Source organism: Megalopta genalis, chromosome 4 (assembly GCF_051020955.1).
Source record: "Megalopta genalis isolate 19385.01 chromosome 4, iyMegGena1_principal, whole genome shotgun sequence".
Lineage (NCBI taxonomy): Eukaryota > Metazoa > Arthropoda > Insecta > Hymenoptera > Halictidae > Megalopta > Megalopta genalis.
Window position 1 is genome coordinate 13,899,081 of NC_135016.1, and position 16,597 is coordinate 13,915,677.

Below are 16,597 nucleotides of genomic sequence, written 5' to 3' on the forward strand. Positions count from 1 at the left end.
TCTCGTAGATCTCGGTAACTTATACGCATGCTGAAAATTTGATCGAAATCGGTTAATCCGGAGTTGAGCTACTGGCGTCAAAAGATTTTAAAAACTGCACATTTCCTCCAGTTTTTGGTCAAAATCGTGATAAAACTGCGATTTTTGCCATCTTTAATTTGTTATGATTCACAACAACGTCAACCGATTTCGATACAATTTTCAGCATGCATATAAGTTACCGAGATCTACGAGAGGCATTTTTTAAATTTCCGTTATAGGTTCAGATTAAAAATGTAAAAAACGAGAGTTTTTGATTTTCTTTTATCATTCCAAGTAGTAACAAAACTTAAAAACAGCATTTCGGTCACCGTCTGGTAAACTAGTTCCGTTATCATCTCAAAAAAATTCGAGTTACTTAGTCCGATTTTAAAAAAGTTATTGCGTTTTAAAAGGTATCGGAACACTTTTGTGGGATACTGTATAAGTTAACACCCTTCTCGCTATTACCTAATCCGTCTCGGATTGTTTAAATTTTCGTTACAAGCTCAGATAAAAAGAGTTAAAACATCATCTTTTAATTTACTTTGTCATTTAAATAAATTGTAATATTTGTAAAAGTTTGTTTAAACATTCTGCAATAAACTAGTCGCTTTAACATCTCAGAAAACTCGAGTCTTTTGAAAACAATTATTTCATTTCAACCCTTAACTGCGAACACTGTAAATATTATTGATTATTGCTTCTACCCCTCTCCTTGTCGCCAGCTACATGTGCAATACACGTTATGTTTAATTTCTGTGTAAGAGAATGAATATCATATTCATTTTATTAACAATACATTTCAGTGAGTAATTGTCGCGAATTCGGACATGCACTGTCAAGTGTCAAGAGGTGTCAGAAAATTTTATCGAGTGCCCGTACATTACGCGGCAATATGATAGAACATCCCTAGATTTTTTGTGTTTCCGAGAACCAAGAATATTTAGTATGATGTTGCATGTAGTTTTCGAAATGCTACTACTTTTTTTCAGTGTCACTGTCGACTCTTTATGATGCTATAAAATAACTATACTGATTTGCGTGAAAAACAGATGCGACAAAATAATAGCAGCTCTAAAGTACCTGAAGGAAACCAGAATTTACGAAAATACTTAAAAAATACAGCAAACGAAATGAATGGACATAACCGCCGCTAAAAACTAATAGAAACTTGAATGATTAAAATCTACGAAACTTAAGTAGCAAAGTTTGAAAACGTAACGCTTTTATCTTTTTTTTATTATATCAATCAATTACAATTTTGCAAACTAATTCTTCTAACATCTCAACAAAATTCGAGCCATAGGGTCTAATATTAAAGAAATTGTTAAAAGAATGTTCGATTACTAACGAGCATAAAGAAAAACCACCCTCTTTATTTATGACGTGACATTTACAAATGTGACCAATGGAATTATAAAGTTACGTAATACTCTTATACCTACTTACCTTTTCTTCGTGTGTGTGTGTTTGTATGTTTGATCTTTCAACACCACTTATTGTTAGTGATCTAATATGTCATAGTATAAATATTATGATTGGAAGTTATTTGAACCATCAAAACTGAAATCTAAAGTTACGCTTAATTAATTTACAGTCACTAGATTTTAATCGGAATTGCTTGAACAGTGCAACAATTGCAAATGAATACGTTTTATATTAATTAAAATGTATCAATCTTCACTTCTCAGTTTTAGATATTTGAAAAAATTACTATACCCATGACTATAGGTTCGTTATGTTGTTATTACCAAAAAGACTATAAGAATTGTCAATTATCAAAGTGGACATAAAACGCTTATCTTAGTTTAAATAAACATGAAATGATCGTGATTTTTATAAAACACAGATTCCAATTATTTATTTCAATTCAAATTTGATCTTGTATAATTATTACGAAATAATACGTTAAATTAAGGAACAAGAAGATGTTTACGAGAACGTTTAAAAGAACGTCCTCCTTTTTAACTGTAGACTTTGTAACAAAACTGGAAATCTAATCTTTCAAGTTGAAATTCAAAGAGCCTTCATATAATAAGCGTTCAAAGTAATCTCTTCGTAATTAAAAAATAAATTATAAATTATTGTTTTTTATTATTAATATAATTATTAATTTAGAAATTATAGATACAATACTAGAAACGATGCGCTAGCAGTTACCTACTTAACTTGAGCTCATAGATCCGTTACTTTGAAAAAGGATGCACTTGCCTTCTAATGAAAAATGAATACTGATTTCTCATGTATTAACGATATTTAGTATCTTATTTGGCATTAACGTAACATTATTATATTTAAATTCATTATTCCGAAGATTTTGTAAAAACAATAACGTCATACAAACTACATTCGGCAAATAAAATTCTTCCAACATTCAAGTTCGGAGAGTCTATATTTACATTGTTAATAGCTTTCTTTTCTCTGAAAAAATCAAACAAAACTCTTTTCACCGAGAAACTAAAAAGGAATCGTAGAACGCGAATTCTATTTTGAGTGGACGGACATTCTGTTAATATGCAACGGAAAAAATGTAGACAACTTGTGCCTTGAATTAAATAAAAGACTTACGTTAGTTCTAGCATCAGTCGAAATAATAATCTTAAATCTGACAATGTACACATAAACAACAACATCATCATACACCGCGCCGGTACAATAAACGCGTCTCGCGAAAAAAGAAAACCTTCAAAAAAGAAGGAATCACATCAGAAGGATCATATGTATAATGAACAACAGCAATATATACTGCTTTATTCATCATTAAATATACTTAGCAATGCTATATATATATACATATACATATGCATGCAAACCGGGCATGCATACGCGTACACGTATATATACAGCATCATTTAGACAATGCATATGTATATACACGATATGATATAATTTATAACCGAACTATCCTTAAACTGTATGCGAGGAGAAGTATGTCATAAAATCAAACTCATAAAACGTGATAATATTGTTACGACGATATGAAATTATGACAGCAGTGAAGTTGCCTCCCCTGCGATATCCCGAGGGCATCGCAAAGATCGTTCAATTGGAACCATTCGATCAAGAGAAGTTGACTTCCGAATCGAGGATTGTGGTTTCCAGTCAACAGGGTAGTTGACGAGAAGATCGGCAGGTCGATCCGAGACGTCAGAAAGAGAAGACGTATAACGATTAATATATTACAGACTTAATAATTATAACTGTTAATTGTTATTGTAAATAAATAGTTACATCCCCGGTTCTTTATTATAAAATGTGTTCACCGGCGAGGAGAAGCAGAAGCCTCCGCAACAATATTAAGAAATATTTTTCTCTTCTACTCTCGGCAACAACATTGTAAGATTGGTTTTACAGTTTTCTTTTGTTTCTTTTTACATAACCAATCATTTCTCTCATTCTCTCTCTCTCTCTCCCTTTCTTTGCAGTTGTACCATCTTTTACAGAATACCCTGTAAATGCTTGTGTATGTGTCCTCTATGTGTGACATTTAAGCGCGCGCGTGACCGCATCGTTAATTGCAGTCATTTAATAATTTTATACGGAAAAGCATGATAACACATATTTATAATTCGCATTGAGGAGCATCTACTAGTTTCAAATAGAAACTCTCGCTGACTTTCATCGATCCAACATTGGTCAGCTGCACCGCACTCGAGCGATCCTAATTAGTACTCATGTTTCTGATAACGCGTCGTGCTCGCATGAACTCAATCGAATTTACTAAAATGTAACATGATTAGCAATAACAATTGTAATAATCACTCTGGATCCTAAAAGGTATACATTAGCAACAGAGCCGATAAATGCTATTCAGATTCGACTAAACAAAAACATTTTCCGCTTGCATTAAAGTCCTACTACAGACGATAAGATTGGTGCAAGAAAAACAGGAGGAACAAGATAAAATTTAAAATTCGTAGATAATATCAGTAATTCTCATCACAAATAGTTCGTTAAAAGAAAGAAATAATAATAATAATAATAATAATAATAAAGAAAATAAAGAAACAAATCAACGTTCCAATATCAAGAATTCAAAAATTCTTATAACATATACTACATGCAGGTAAAAAAGAAACAACGCCGGATTCCGCGTAATCAGAAGAATAAGTACCAATCTGGCTGACGAAAAGTCAGGACCATACGATAGATAAAACGATCATGATTCAATTTGGATTAAAAAGAATTTTCTATGTACAGTTCGTATTTCAACATCCTGGCGATTCGTCCTTCAAACTCAGGCAATGTTAGAACGATCGATTGCCATGTCTGTAAGTTATTTAATAACAACAGATAAAACAATGAGCCAATTCAGCACCCCAAGAACACGTGTAAACGGACCAAGCGCAAATGACCGTTGCATTGCGCAAACTCACAGCAGGAGGAATCAGCGTGGAAATCCTATGAATTGTTTCCTCTATACACAAGTACTTTCCTATTTTTTTCTTTTTCTCATTCTCTCTACTTGCCAAAAATTAGTTACCATCTCAGAATCGATGCGAATTTCTTTTCATATATCGAGGAGGTGAAATACAACATAATCACAATTATTATTGTTCTATATATCTTTCCTCATTCGCTATAAACCATAGAATGATATATCTGAACCGACTGTGAACCCCAGTAAGTGGTAATACTTTTCAAAATCTAAAAGAGAACAACAAAGCAAACCTGATAAAAAATATATCATTTTATTTTACAAAAGTGAAATAATATATTGAAGAATGTTGTTCTTCAAAGTAAAAAATCAATAGGACTTAAAATTTAAAAAACTTTTAGTACTACACGGTATGAGAGCGGTGATAATTTAGTAATTTTTGAAAAAATAGTTTGTGATAAAGCTTTCTCTGCGCTTCAATGGAAGATCTTCTACTTCTCCGAAGCAGAAATATTCTCATCGTTATATTAAAAATGACTTTCAAAAAAATCATTTACGTCAGTAGGAAGACTAAAAGATTTGTTACGAGAAAGACCTAAAATTTCACTTTAAAACAAATAAATACACTCTGGCTCTGTGGTTCAGATATAGACAACCAATGGTTGTGATTATATTTTTGTATCTCATCTTCCAAAAATTTGAAAAGAAATGCGGATTTTTCTCCAAATTACCTAATATTTTATTTACTTGTCTGCTTTTACCATTCATCCGCACTCTGTCACGCTACAACACGTTACACCGATACAGCTACTCGCATCCAAGATGGCGTTTTAATTTGGCTTAAGTTTCTGGAAGTCGATTTCAGCATAATTGAAGCTGTCTTGAGTCGCTGGCGATACTGGCGCCACGCTTCCAGTCTCCGGAAGATCAAGGCTAGCGTAGTGCAAATTTGTTGCATCCGACTGTAGTTTATCGAAATTTTCATTCTCTAATGGACTTGACGTAGCCGTAGGTGTAGGCGTTGGCGTCTCTTCCAGAATTTTCGGCGACGTCGGCTGCTTTTCTGCATTTTCCGTTGTTTTAAACCCGGATAACGTGGGACTGGTGTTAGGAGATGCAGTTATTAAACGGGGCTTCGATACGGTCAAATCGGCGAAGTTTTTCGTTAGAGAGTACAACATATTCTCTTGCGACGATAACAAATTCGATATCACTCGGTTATCCTTTCCTGCAGGACTAGACGGTCTATCGTTGATTACCTTCGACAAGCTACTTCCTTCGGTCACCAAAACAGAATTCACCCTATTCGCTGATTCCACAATCGCTCGATCGTTTTTGATAGTCATACTCAATGCCGAAGATTCCTCGTTATTCTTTTGATGGCCAAAAGACTTTTCGGGTGACTGTGGACTATTCAGAGAGAATGGGAAGATTGTTGCCGAGGAACCTGTTGGTGTCGCCCGCGGAGGCGATGCAGGAGTACTTGCTAAACTTTCCGATTCCGGACTTCCATTCAAGGGTAAGAAATTAGGTGTTTTTAAAGGTTTGTTGCCCGCTTGAATCGCAATCGGTTGCGAACGTAATTTTTCCTTACGACTACCTGTCCGCGTTGTTTTGCGATTGTTTCGATTACTCAAGTCCATGTTCATATAATCTTGTTCTAGAATTGTTCTTGATTTGAAATTCATATCAACATAATCGACAGGCGGCCGCCGTGGAAGATCAACCGGTGCAGTTCTCGTCACACCTAAAATTCATTACGATTCAATGATTAAGTAGCTCTCTTACTTTAAGAAATGAAAATTTATAGTCGAAATTAATCAAAGTCATAACAATGTCTTGAATTGGACTTTACATATGTTGATAATTCTAGATTATTCCAAGCAATTCGTACTTTTGAGTAGCACGAATAGTTATTTATTTGCATGACAATGTTTATGTCTACTACATTTTAGTAAAATTATTGATTTATAAAAATCATTACAGGTCACAACTTTTATCGACAATAAGAATTTCGATTTGGCTCAAACAACAGTTACGAAGTGTGTTAATAATTGTTAAGTTTCGTTTTATTTATGCAAACATATAATTAATGTTACACGAAAAGTTGAAATGGAACACGACGATTACTTCTTTAAACTTTTTAGATTCTGCAAATTCTAATAAGCTTTGGTTTACAGAGATGTGTTATGATAAGAATTAAGTTTTAAAAATGGATGAAGAATTGTGTCAAGCACATATGATCGTCGCGGCAGTCAATGTAATAATTACCACAATTCAGTAAATTCTCAATTTTTCTTCTTATTAAAATTTTCTACTATAGGACATCTTTTTGAATTTTTATTTCCCGTACAAAGTATTCATAATCAGCACCATTGTCCCGCCGAAAAGACTTTAAAATATTTTTCATAAGTGACATTTTCCAAGACACTAAACTTTTTTCTGACTTTTGCAATATATAGAATTTTAAATGCACTAGAATCTATACCTGGTGGTCCATTTGATTGCACGCATTCTTCTTGCATAGGCGACGAAATTTGTTTAGGACTTGTGTTGGATTGGGACCAATCTTCGACTACTCCATCCATTCTTACATATGGCGCTTCTGCTTCCTCCACCGGCTTCAAAGTAGTAATTATAGGTTTATGTGTAGAAGCAGAAGATGATATATGTATGTGACTATGATTTTGATTGGCAGTGATTGTATTATTATTGTTATTACGATTGATCTGAAAAATTGAAGTATTAAAATTCAATAGCAATTCTCTAGAATTAATAAATATTTATATAATCACATTGCATTCACTACGTTTATGATTTACATCAAAAGTTTCATCTACTTTCTTATTAAAAAATCTGTAAAAACATTTATAATCTTAATTAAATTCGAAGGTACCTTATTTATGCGGCTCATATCAACGTAAGGAGCAATGTTCGATGAGGGCGGTTGTCCAGGAGACATATCAACATAGGAACTGGTGTCATTGGCAGTAGAATAAGAATATGACCGTGATTGTGACTGCGAATATGACGAAGGTGATGAATTGAAAGTCGTAGAAATACTAGGCTTCGTGAAGTCCAATTCCATCAAATCCTCCATACGCTCCGAATTTACAGAACAACCAGAGTTATGTCCCCAAGAACTGGACAACAATGGTGCTGAATTCGACTTGCTGGAATTTGGGTTATCAGAGCCAGCTAACATTGCTGCATTTATTATATTCGCAAACCTCCCAATCTCCGGTTTCTTAGATCTACTGCCTACAGAGAATGCTCGTACCCGACTCGCTTCTTGTTGAGTAATATCCAACCTATGAAAAACAGATGATTCAAAACATGTCCATACTGCATAATACACAAAATGAACCTGTTTATACCGTGCAATATTTGCGAAATTTCACATCAAAACAATTACAAGTTTCAGAACAGAGTGCTACCACACTAAAGACATAAGACATTTATTTTACGTCAATGTCTAGATAAAAAGGAACAAATTTTTGTATGCACAGATGTTCGAAGTGATGATCAGCGAAGTCAACCTAATTTTCACGTCATTGAGGTTCGACAGTCTCTTTCTCTTTTTATTTTCAATATCCACCAATGCAACATTTTAGACTTGGCTTTGAATTATTAACTCAGTAATAACCAATGATCACCTCTTTGAACATCCTCCAAAATCTTTTCCACATTATCGAACTCCTTCTCATTATGTAAAAGAGTCAGCACTTTCCACAGTACTTCAAGGAAAAATTAAGTTGTAGCATATTATACAATAATTTTAGATTTAAAAGAAAAAGATGTACTACACTAATTCAAAAGTCAATCAATAAGTAAGTTACGCATCCTCCTAAATTATATTATCGATGTATAACAAGTTTCAATTCCAGTGCATGGGTGAATCATATATTATTATAGATAATAGAGAAAAATGTCAGAAGGAAACATGATAAGATTTAAAATGACAAACATTATGGAAAAAATAACGTTTTCAAGGTCTAATTTTTGGAGTTTATACGTACATAATAATTAAAAGTCAAAAAGAATCCAATAACCTTTATGCGACTTTGATTAGAAAGAATAAAACTAAAACTGAAAACTATAATTGAAATTGTTTGATTCATTTTAACCTTGATTAAATAAAATACCATGGAAGAACTCAAATGTCTTGAAAATTTCATCGAATTCGGTTGACATTGATTAAAGATCGCGAAAGTCGCAGTTTTGTCACGATTTTTGACACTTCCGACCAAAACTGTAAGAAATCTGCAGATTTTTACATCTTTCAACATCTGTAGCTTGACTTTGGGTTAACCGATAAATTTTTGAATATGCATATAAGATCTACAAAACGCATTTTTTAAATTTCCGTTATACACTCAAATAAAAAAGTTATAAAGCGAGATTTTTATTTTTTGTCATTCCAAAGAATAGCAGAATTAAAAAAATATTTTAGTTATTGTCTAGTTATTGTAATCTAAACAAAAATTTAAGTCATTTAGTCCAATTTTAAGAAAGTTATTCCGTTTTAAAGCTGTGCGAGAACTTTTGCACACTACTGTATATAAACAAAGTCGCACAAACAGTCATTAGATATTGTATAGAATTCAAGAATGGTATTAAGGAAATCCCTAAGAAATAAATTTGTTTAAAAATCTATTAATAGGTTCGACAACATCCATACTACGTTCAATTGAAGCTTAATCCTATTGTCTTTGTTTGATGAATAAAATTGCTATTTCTAACGAACAATTAATTAGAAAATCATAATTATTTATCTTCATTTTATAAAGAACTATTATGGAACATCGGTAGATGAAGCCTTAAAATATTGTCGGGAAATCGTAATGACAATGGATTGTCAGATGTTCAGGGGCTACATTGAAAAGTAGTAGTCGATTGAGAAGTTGAGCATTCGCATTTTGTTTATGGGGAAAATATAATATACCTATTAACTGATTACCATGCATATAAAATTCGATACCTATTTTTACGATGCCTATTTGAAGGTTCCGGTCGAGAACCGATGGAATAGGCTCTAACTGGTCTAGTTAAGTCATCCCCAGGAGGTAGAAAACTCGACACTTTATCCAAATGATATTCGGAGAATCGTAAGTCCGTACTAGGTGTACCAGAAGTGACAGAACAACTACTGCCACCGTGTTGCGACATATCATCAGGAAAATGGCCATTATGACTATGTGAAGGATCCATATCGACGTATCCGTTGTTTCCAACGGGCGCCATAGGTACATAACCCTCTGGTAAAGTGCTACTCTCCTCAATTAAGGATGTGCCTCGTGAATGCGAGTGTCCTGTTCCTGAATTCATTTGCATGTAGGCTCCGCTGCGGCCAGGACTCGATCCACAAGGACTGTACATATCTATATAGGAACTCTGCTGCCAAAGACAGCAAAAATTGTAGACGTTAAATCGCGTGCCGTTTGCTTTGTAATTACATAAATGGTGTGTAAACCTCCACCCACCTGGGAAGGAGAATGAGATTTAAAGTTCGGTGAATATTTATTATGTGAGTGCGATATGGACCAGGCGGCGTAATCGTCGCCGTTCTCCTCTAATATGACCGGCTCGTCAGGTGTTAACGAGTGTCCATATCTCGATACCGCGCTCTCTTCTAAAGCGTTTTCGCCACCATCGTCCATCGAAAAGGACGACCCCGCAGAATCTGTAGAACAGGCCACAGAAGCTGGACTGATAGGCATCGAGGTGATCGGTGGTGAATAGGAAAGAGGTTTTCCCCCGCACATCGAATGGGGTCTCAGTATGTGAGGTACAAAATGAGTACTCCTAGGATGACTCAGTACCGTTGTAGGATGACTTTCGCTAGTGGTGCGGGCCCTCGACGGCAAACTGTCGCATCTGTCACGACCGTTCGGACCTAAAACGACAATAGTCAGTCACACAGTCTCATAAAACATAATCCAGAAAATAAAATGTGAAAAACATCCATCCTCCCAGCATAGCAGCGGTTAGTTCGTTTGCATTTCCAAATAATTCCATATAAAAACTTGTATATATATATATTTATGCATATTCATGTATACAGTATGTTATTCATTTATACATATATTTTGGATACAAGCAGTGAATAATGATAAAAAACAGATTGTTCCAAATTGGCTGAAGAAACCAGATAAAATGTCACCGATGCACAAGGCATTGCAAAAAAACAGTCAGGGAAGAAAGTGTCGCATACGAAGAGAACAAAAATAACGCAAGAAAATATTATTCGAAAGACACGCGGCGGCGGCGGATATGCCGCTGATCGCTCTCCACGACGAAGAAACGGAAGAAACAAAGCGAAACCTTGTTATGATTTGTCGTGCAACTGATGCATGCGAGAAGAAGCGTCCGACATGTCTACGGCAGAACGCGAGAAACTCGCGGAGAACCAGAATATTGTGTAACGAAGCAGCGACAGTTTTCGATTTGGCTAGGCAGCTTTTGTTGCGATTGTTTAAGTACGATCAGAGGGATCAAGAAGTAGATATTGAGGGTGGAACAGAAAACAGGAGGCAGCGAGGCAGAGACACTTAAAGAGAAACAATGAGTCTTTTGCTGATTTATCGTATGACCAAATAAAAATACATACAGCGTAAAACTGATCTTTTAGATGATTGCATTTGATTGATAATAACTGCGGCTAAGGGCAGCGACAGGGTTCTCTGATGGGATATTGTCGCGGTTGTGGTTGTGGTGGTCACGGTAGCGGTCGTAGTGACGGTGATAGAGGTGGTTGTTGTTGTAGTTGTAGTTGTAGTCGTAACATGAATGGATTGGGGATTATTCAGGAAATTGGGATGACTCGCTACCGAATGACGACGTCTAGTGGTAGTGGCACAGTTGGTATTAGTCGAGGCAATCCCAGCAGTTCCAGCCCCGGTACCAGCAACGGCTGCAAACCATACAGCTCTCACTTGCATACAACTATTTCTTTTCCTTTTATATATTGTTCATAAAATTTAGCTCTTACGATGTTAATAGTAACGAGAATTAGGCGATTTTTTTACAAAACGGTACACCACGCCGCGCAGACTGCAATATGCTGGAAATACGTTACAAAGGTCAATGTCAACCGAGTAATTTAATTTATGTATCTACGATGGTAGAGTAGAAGAGTATAAGTTAGAATTATTAGTTCTGCAAAAGATTACGGTAATTTCTCCCTAATTCACGTTCAGTTTGGGCACAAAAATGAACAATTTAGGAAAAGGTGATACGATTATTCGACTCTTGCGACTCGTTCTTATAGTTACCGATTGTCAACAACTATAAAAACGAGACATAAGATTCGGATAATCGTATCTCCTCTTCTCAAACTGTTCGTTTTTGTGCGCAATCTGAGCGCGAATTAGGGAGAGAAATAACTGTATTTACAATTAGATTGCAGTACCAAATAGAAATTCTGTTCTATATATAAAAATAATATATCGGCTGCATTAAATCTTTCTAATTTTTTACTGATACAATTATTCTGATTTTTGTCAGAGGTGCATAAAATTCACATTCTAGTTATATTTAAACTGCAATGCAATATTAAGTTTCAGACAAATAACTTGTTCATTGAATTCGTTAACTACATGTCATACTTGATTTATAAACACGCGTCTTTTGGAGAATAATGACTTATACTATTTCGACCAATTCTGAATTAGCAGCAAAAATATTTTGCGTTGCATTAATTAAATGTTTTGATTACATTTTATTAAATTTTCTAAAGTATGTAACTGTAATATTAATATTAAACAAATAAGAATCTAATCTAATCTTGACGTCTTTGTTTATTTTTTGTAATTCATGGGAACTTTCAAGAATGAACGTAGTACATAAACCTTGTACTATGGTTTTTCTATTTCAGTTTGTCCATTTATGTCATTCACGTATTGCGTATTAAAAAACAATAATAAATACAACTAAAATGAATTCACACGAATTTTTAAATATATGTAATATTTATAACTTGATATATTTTTCAATTGCTTTAAAGAATGTTTTTTTCCATCCACAAAACACATAATCGTGTCTATGCTAGGTTCGGATTAAGCAGACTATGATAATTACATATCTTACAGATAATAATATTAGAGATGTAGATTGGGAAACACCTTAAAATGTTTCTATCTTTCAAATTAAAACCGAACGGTGGTTAATCATATAAGTTACTGGTGACAAGGACCTTCACAACATATTTCAAGGTCATTGAAATTGATGATTCACGATTGCTGTGTATTAGCTTTAACAGCAAAAATATTCTTTTTTTAACAGAAAATAATATCAATTTCTAATAAGTCGTAGTATTTTATTTTTAAACGAGTGCAAAGGTCACAATTCTGTTCTACGCGGTATCCTTCGCACGTATACAACGTGAACAGTATTGAAACATATTGTGCAATACTAGAAACTTTCGCGTTTTTGCGGAACAATCGATAAAATCCTATAAATGATGTGATAGAATTGGACTATTATAAAATTATTGTAATAATTTTACACAGTCAGGAATTCTTTCCCTTTATGAATACCAATATGAGATTCAATTGATTAAATAGTTGAATATAAAAGTTCAGATTTACTTTATGATGATATTGGAAGTTTTACCAAACATGTGGCAAAACCTGAATATTTTTCATCATTTGATCATAATTGAAGAAATGAATGACACCATCCATTGAAAACCACAATAATGACTTAACATTAACATTCTGGCAAATGTATATAAGCTAATGAAACAATAATTCTCTGAGGAATCTGATTATCCTGAATTGTCACCCTTTAACGCCCGCATAAGAAGATGAAGCAATACAACTACAATGACAGAAAACAGACCCGTGACTGTATTGCAAGAAGAGGTACTCTGAGTCTGATTAGACTGCTCCTGTTCCTGAACTGCTTCCACCTGCTCCTTGTGCGTCCTGTGTTCCTCTGTAATACCCGCAACCCATATGTGTTATTCTGAAGCTGACTTTATGGTTGTACATATTGTGTTTCAATTGAAATCTTTAAAGCATATAATATAGTGCAGTTATGGTATTGTATCATAGTAGAGACCAATGTCTTGGGTAAAAACTTACACACGGATTTAAAAAGGAATTTGCATGAAGATGATTTCTGTTTGTACAGTGATATTTTATTGCATTAAATGGTAAGTGCTCAAAATAAAAAGTAAAACACTAAAATATTATGAAAGTGCAATAAACTTATTTACATAACTGAAAGTGTTTCTGTAGTTAACAATTGTGATAAGGAATTGTAGTAGACCATAACTGATAATAAGTCAAGATGCATGAATAATTTCTTAATTTTAAACTTACCCAAGGGTGAAAAATTATGAAACTTTTGTCCAGCATGACGCCGTTGGACAAAGATTGGTTTGCTGGCCTCGGTTGCTGAAGAGCTACGCATCCTTTGCTGTGGTCCCACATCATCTTTGTCGTTTCTAGAATTAGTCATAGCATTCAGGATAGCAGCATGCATATTATGTGTAATATTGCTGTCTTCAGCTTCCATCCACAATTCTCCACCACCGGTAACTGCTGAACGACCTACTTCCATATAGAAGATGCGATCCATATGCCCGCATCGTCTGATATAAACCAGCTATGAAATAAAAATATGCCATTACTTATGTTTCTTAAGTGAAAAATGTTCCATCAGAAAACTCAGACTATGTCATTTATTAAGATAGTGAGCTTACAGGAAAATCAAGAGTATCTGAACTATCTGCTCCCCCACTTTTCACCAGACTTAACATTCGATCAGTTAAACATAGCCTATAGGGACCATAAATATTCTTTCGTTCACCAAGTCCTTTTTTCTGCATTATAACTTGCCATACATGTTCTGAAATAAAATATTATGTTTATATCTCACTATAATTGATAATATATAACATAGTACTGCGAAACCAATTATATTCATTATTCTCTTCTCATCAAAAATATATTACTCAATTATATAATTATAGTATTACAAATACAAAATTATCAAAAGAAGATCTTCCAGATTTCATGAACTATATCAATAAACTCTCATCAATAAAATTTAAAAAACAGAATAATTTTAGTGAATACTATATTTGCAATTTGTATTTAAATCTAATTTATGAGTATCAACAGTACTAATTTCAATATAATCAATCAAAACATATTATCTTTATTTATTTAATTTTTTCCTTAATGATTATTGCTTAATGAATACAATAAATTGCATTCGCAAATCATATAAATATTTACATACGTATACCGCAAACAATAACGTGTACTGGTAGATATGTATATGAAATTAATAATGTTCTTTCACACAAAGAAGAAAAAGGAAAAGAAAAGAAAAATTATGAATTTGTCATTTATTGGATCATATTAATATCGTCAAACAAATATTCGAAAGAAAAATCGTTGTCTACGAAATTTTGTTCATATTTACCGCCAGAAACACTAATCTGTCAGCCTGATAATACAGATAGAGACGAATTTAAAAAACAGGTAAACAACAGGTCCGAAACATCAAAACATCAGTACTTGATGTCACTCGGATTTTGGAACACCGAGGGAAACGTTTCTCGAGAAATGCCAACGTGTTTTTCTACGCGTGAAACGTTCGTCTCCAATATGCGGTCTAATTCTAATTCAAACCGTAATAGCACATTACCAAATATAGGCCGTGGTTGCTCTCCATCGGGCACATCTCCGCTCTGAAGTAAAAGCATGTCCTTTAGCCATTCGTTCAGCTCTTTTTCGTTCTCGAGCATCAAGCAAAAGCATTCGTCTTTCGTGTACAACGCGATAACGTGCTTATGTTTGGTGCCCACGCGTTTATTGATATTAAAACAGCCGTTTAGCAAGATGCTACGCTTCGGCGGTTGCCCGCTCTCGAACTTCTTTTTGCTATCATGATATTCGAGGCAGGCGGGGAATCCTGGCGCCTCGCCTCTTAGAATGAAGAATTTCTTCTTTTGGGTTTTTAGTTTCTTTACATGTCCGCAGCGAACAACGGGACCTCCTGAAGGGGAGACTATACCCCTGCCCGAAGACATCGCCGCGATGACGATCAAAAAGCCCGTCGTTGTGAAGAATCTTGCGAGTCCTCAAGTGACACTATTTTGTACCATTTACATGGTACGGCGGGTCATTGGTGATCAATTCATCGTACGCGTCTCGCACCAGAACATATTATCCCGATGTTTCATTGTAGCAGAATGTTTGCAGCACCCGTCCACGTTTTTGAAAGAGATCGGACGGTTATTACTCGAGTAGCACAACGGAAATATCCGAATAAATCCAGTAACGTTTCACTGCGTTCACACACATGCCGGAAATTCGGTAGAAGATTTTCGAAAATCGCGGTAATTCACTGTATTGTTCTCGATTACGTACGATGTGTCGGTTGTCCTGCTTTTATCGTGAAAAGGTCGCCGACGAAACACTTCCGTTTGGGATGGTTATTATTCGAGAAACACAACAAAGATATCCGAGTTGGTCCACCAACGTTTCATAACTTTCATACACATGCCAGAAATTCGGTGGAGGATTTTTGAAACTCGCGCGATTTTCTCGTATTGTTTGATTACGCAGAACGTGTCTGTCGTCCTGCTTTTATCGTGAAAAGGTCGCCGTCGATATCGTTGTACTCGAAGCACGCTAACGGTGGAAGCACGTGTCGGGGGTAAATAAGCAATAACACGCCACCACGGTGCATGTGTACTCAACGCGTACTAAGGGCGTCGTACACAGGCGTGCTAAGGGCGAGAATATAAGTACATACGTATTATTAACTAGTCACACGTTTGCCGACATTTAAAGATTTCCAAAACTGTTACGCGTATCCGTTGACTGTCGTAAACCAATTTACATCGGATTGTTGGTAAAACACGAATCATGTACTTGCTCCGTATTCCGCGATGGCGGTTCACTGAAGGTCCGAGTTCCACCTGTCACCCACGTTTTCCTCGAATTTCGCCCGCCAGAATTCGTGACCCTGGTATATCCTAATCCTTTAGGACTTTAGCCGTCTTACACGGTTGAAAAATATTCGTAAGCATTTACGCCTCTCGCATTTTACTCGTCCGAGTATCTTTATCAGGTGAACAGCGAAACCTCCGAAAATTGTTTTTCTGGGCAACAAGGCTCGTGCACCTGTTTATCGCGTCGAATAACACAATTTACTGCGTGGTCCACAATGGTGACG

The 16,597-nt window shown here is 35.1% G+C and overlaps 1 protein-coding gene across 6 annotated transcripts; it reads right to left on the reverse strand.

The window, feature by feature from the left end:
* Nucleotides 1-2,095: 2,095 nt before the first annotated feature.
* chico (insulin receptor substrate 1 chico) lies at nucleotides 2,096-16,162 on the reverse strand. Of its 6 annotated transcripts, none has more exons than XM_033472338.2 (10): nucleotides 15,062-16,162; nucleotides 14,109-14,254; nucleotides 13,726-14,011; nucleotides 13,241-13,336; nucleotides 11,010-11,312; nucleotides 9,883-10,295; nucleotides 9,381-9,793; nucleotides 7,296-7,710; nucleotides 6,888-7,128; nucleotides 2,096-6,146 (listed from the first exon to the last, which is right to left on the reverse strand). In XM_033472338.2, the coding sequence occupies exons 1-10, from the start codon at nucleotides 15,444-15,446 to the stop codon at nucleotides 5,230-5,232; spliced, it is 3,615 nt and encodes a 1,204-aa protein (XP_033328229.2). In that variant the 5' UTR covers nucleotides 15,447-16,162; the 3' UTR covers nucleotides 2,096-5,229. The 6 variants fall into 6 exon arrangements, with proteins under 6 accessions (XP_033328229.2, XP_076377450.1, XP_033328220.2 ...); XM_076521335.1 differs by having other exon boundaries at nucleotides 6,888-7,020; nucleotides 9,381-9,796; XM_033472329.2 differs by having other exon boundaries at nucleotides 9,381-9,796.
* Between the last annotated feature and the right edge of the window lie 435 nt (nucleotides 16,163-16,597).

Coding starts and splice junctions, on each gene's coding strand:
- chico (XM_033472329.2), bottom strand. CDS start 15,446: ATGTCTTCGGGCAGGGGTATAGTCTCCCCTTCAGGAGGTCCCGTTGTT. Junction 14,255..15,061: donor GCAACCACGGCCTATATTTG/GTAATGTGCTAT, acceptor ATTTTATTTCAG/AACATGTATGGCAAGTTATA. Junction 10,296..11,009: donor TAAAAGATCAGTTTTACGCT/GTATGTATTTTT, acceptor TTGTCGTTTTAG/GTCCGAACGGTCGTGACAGA.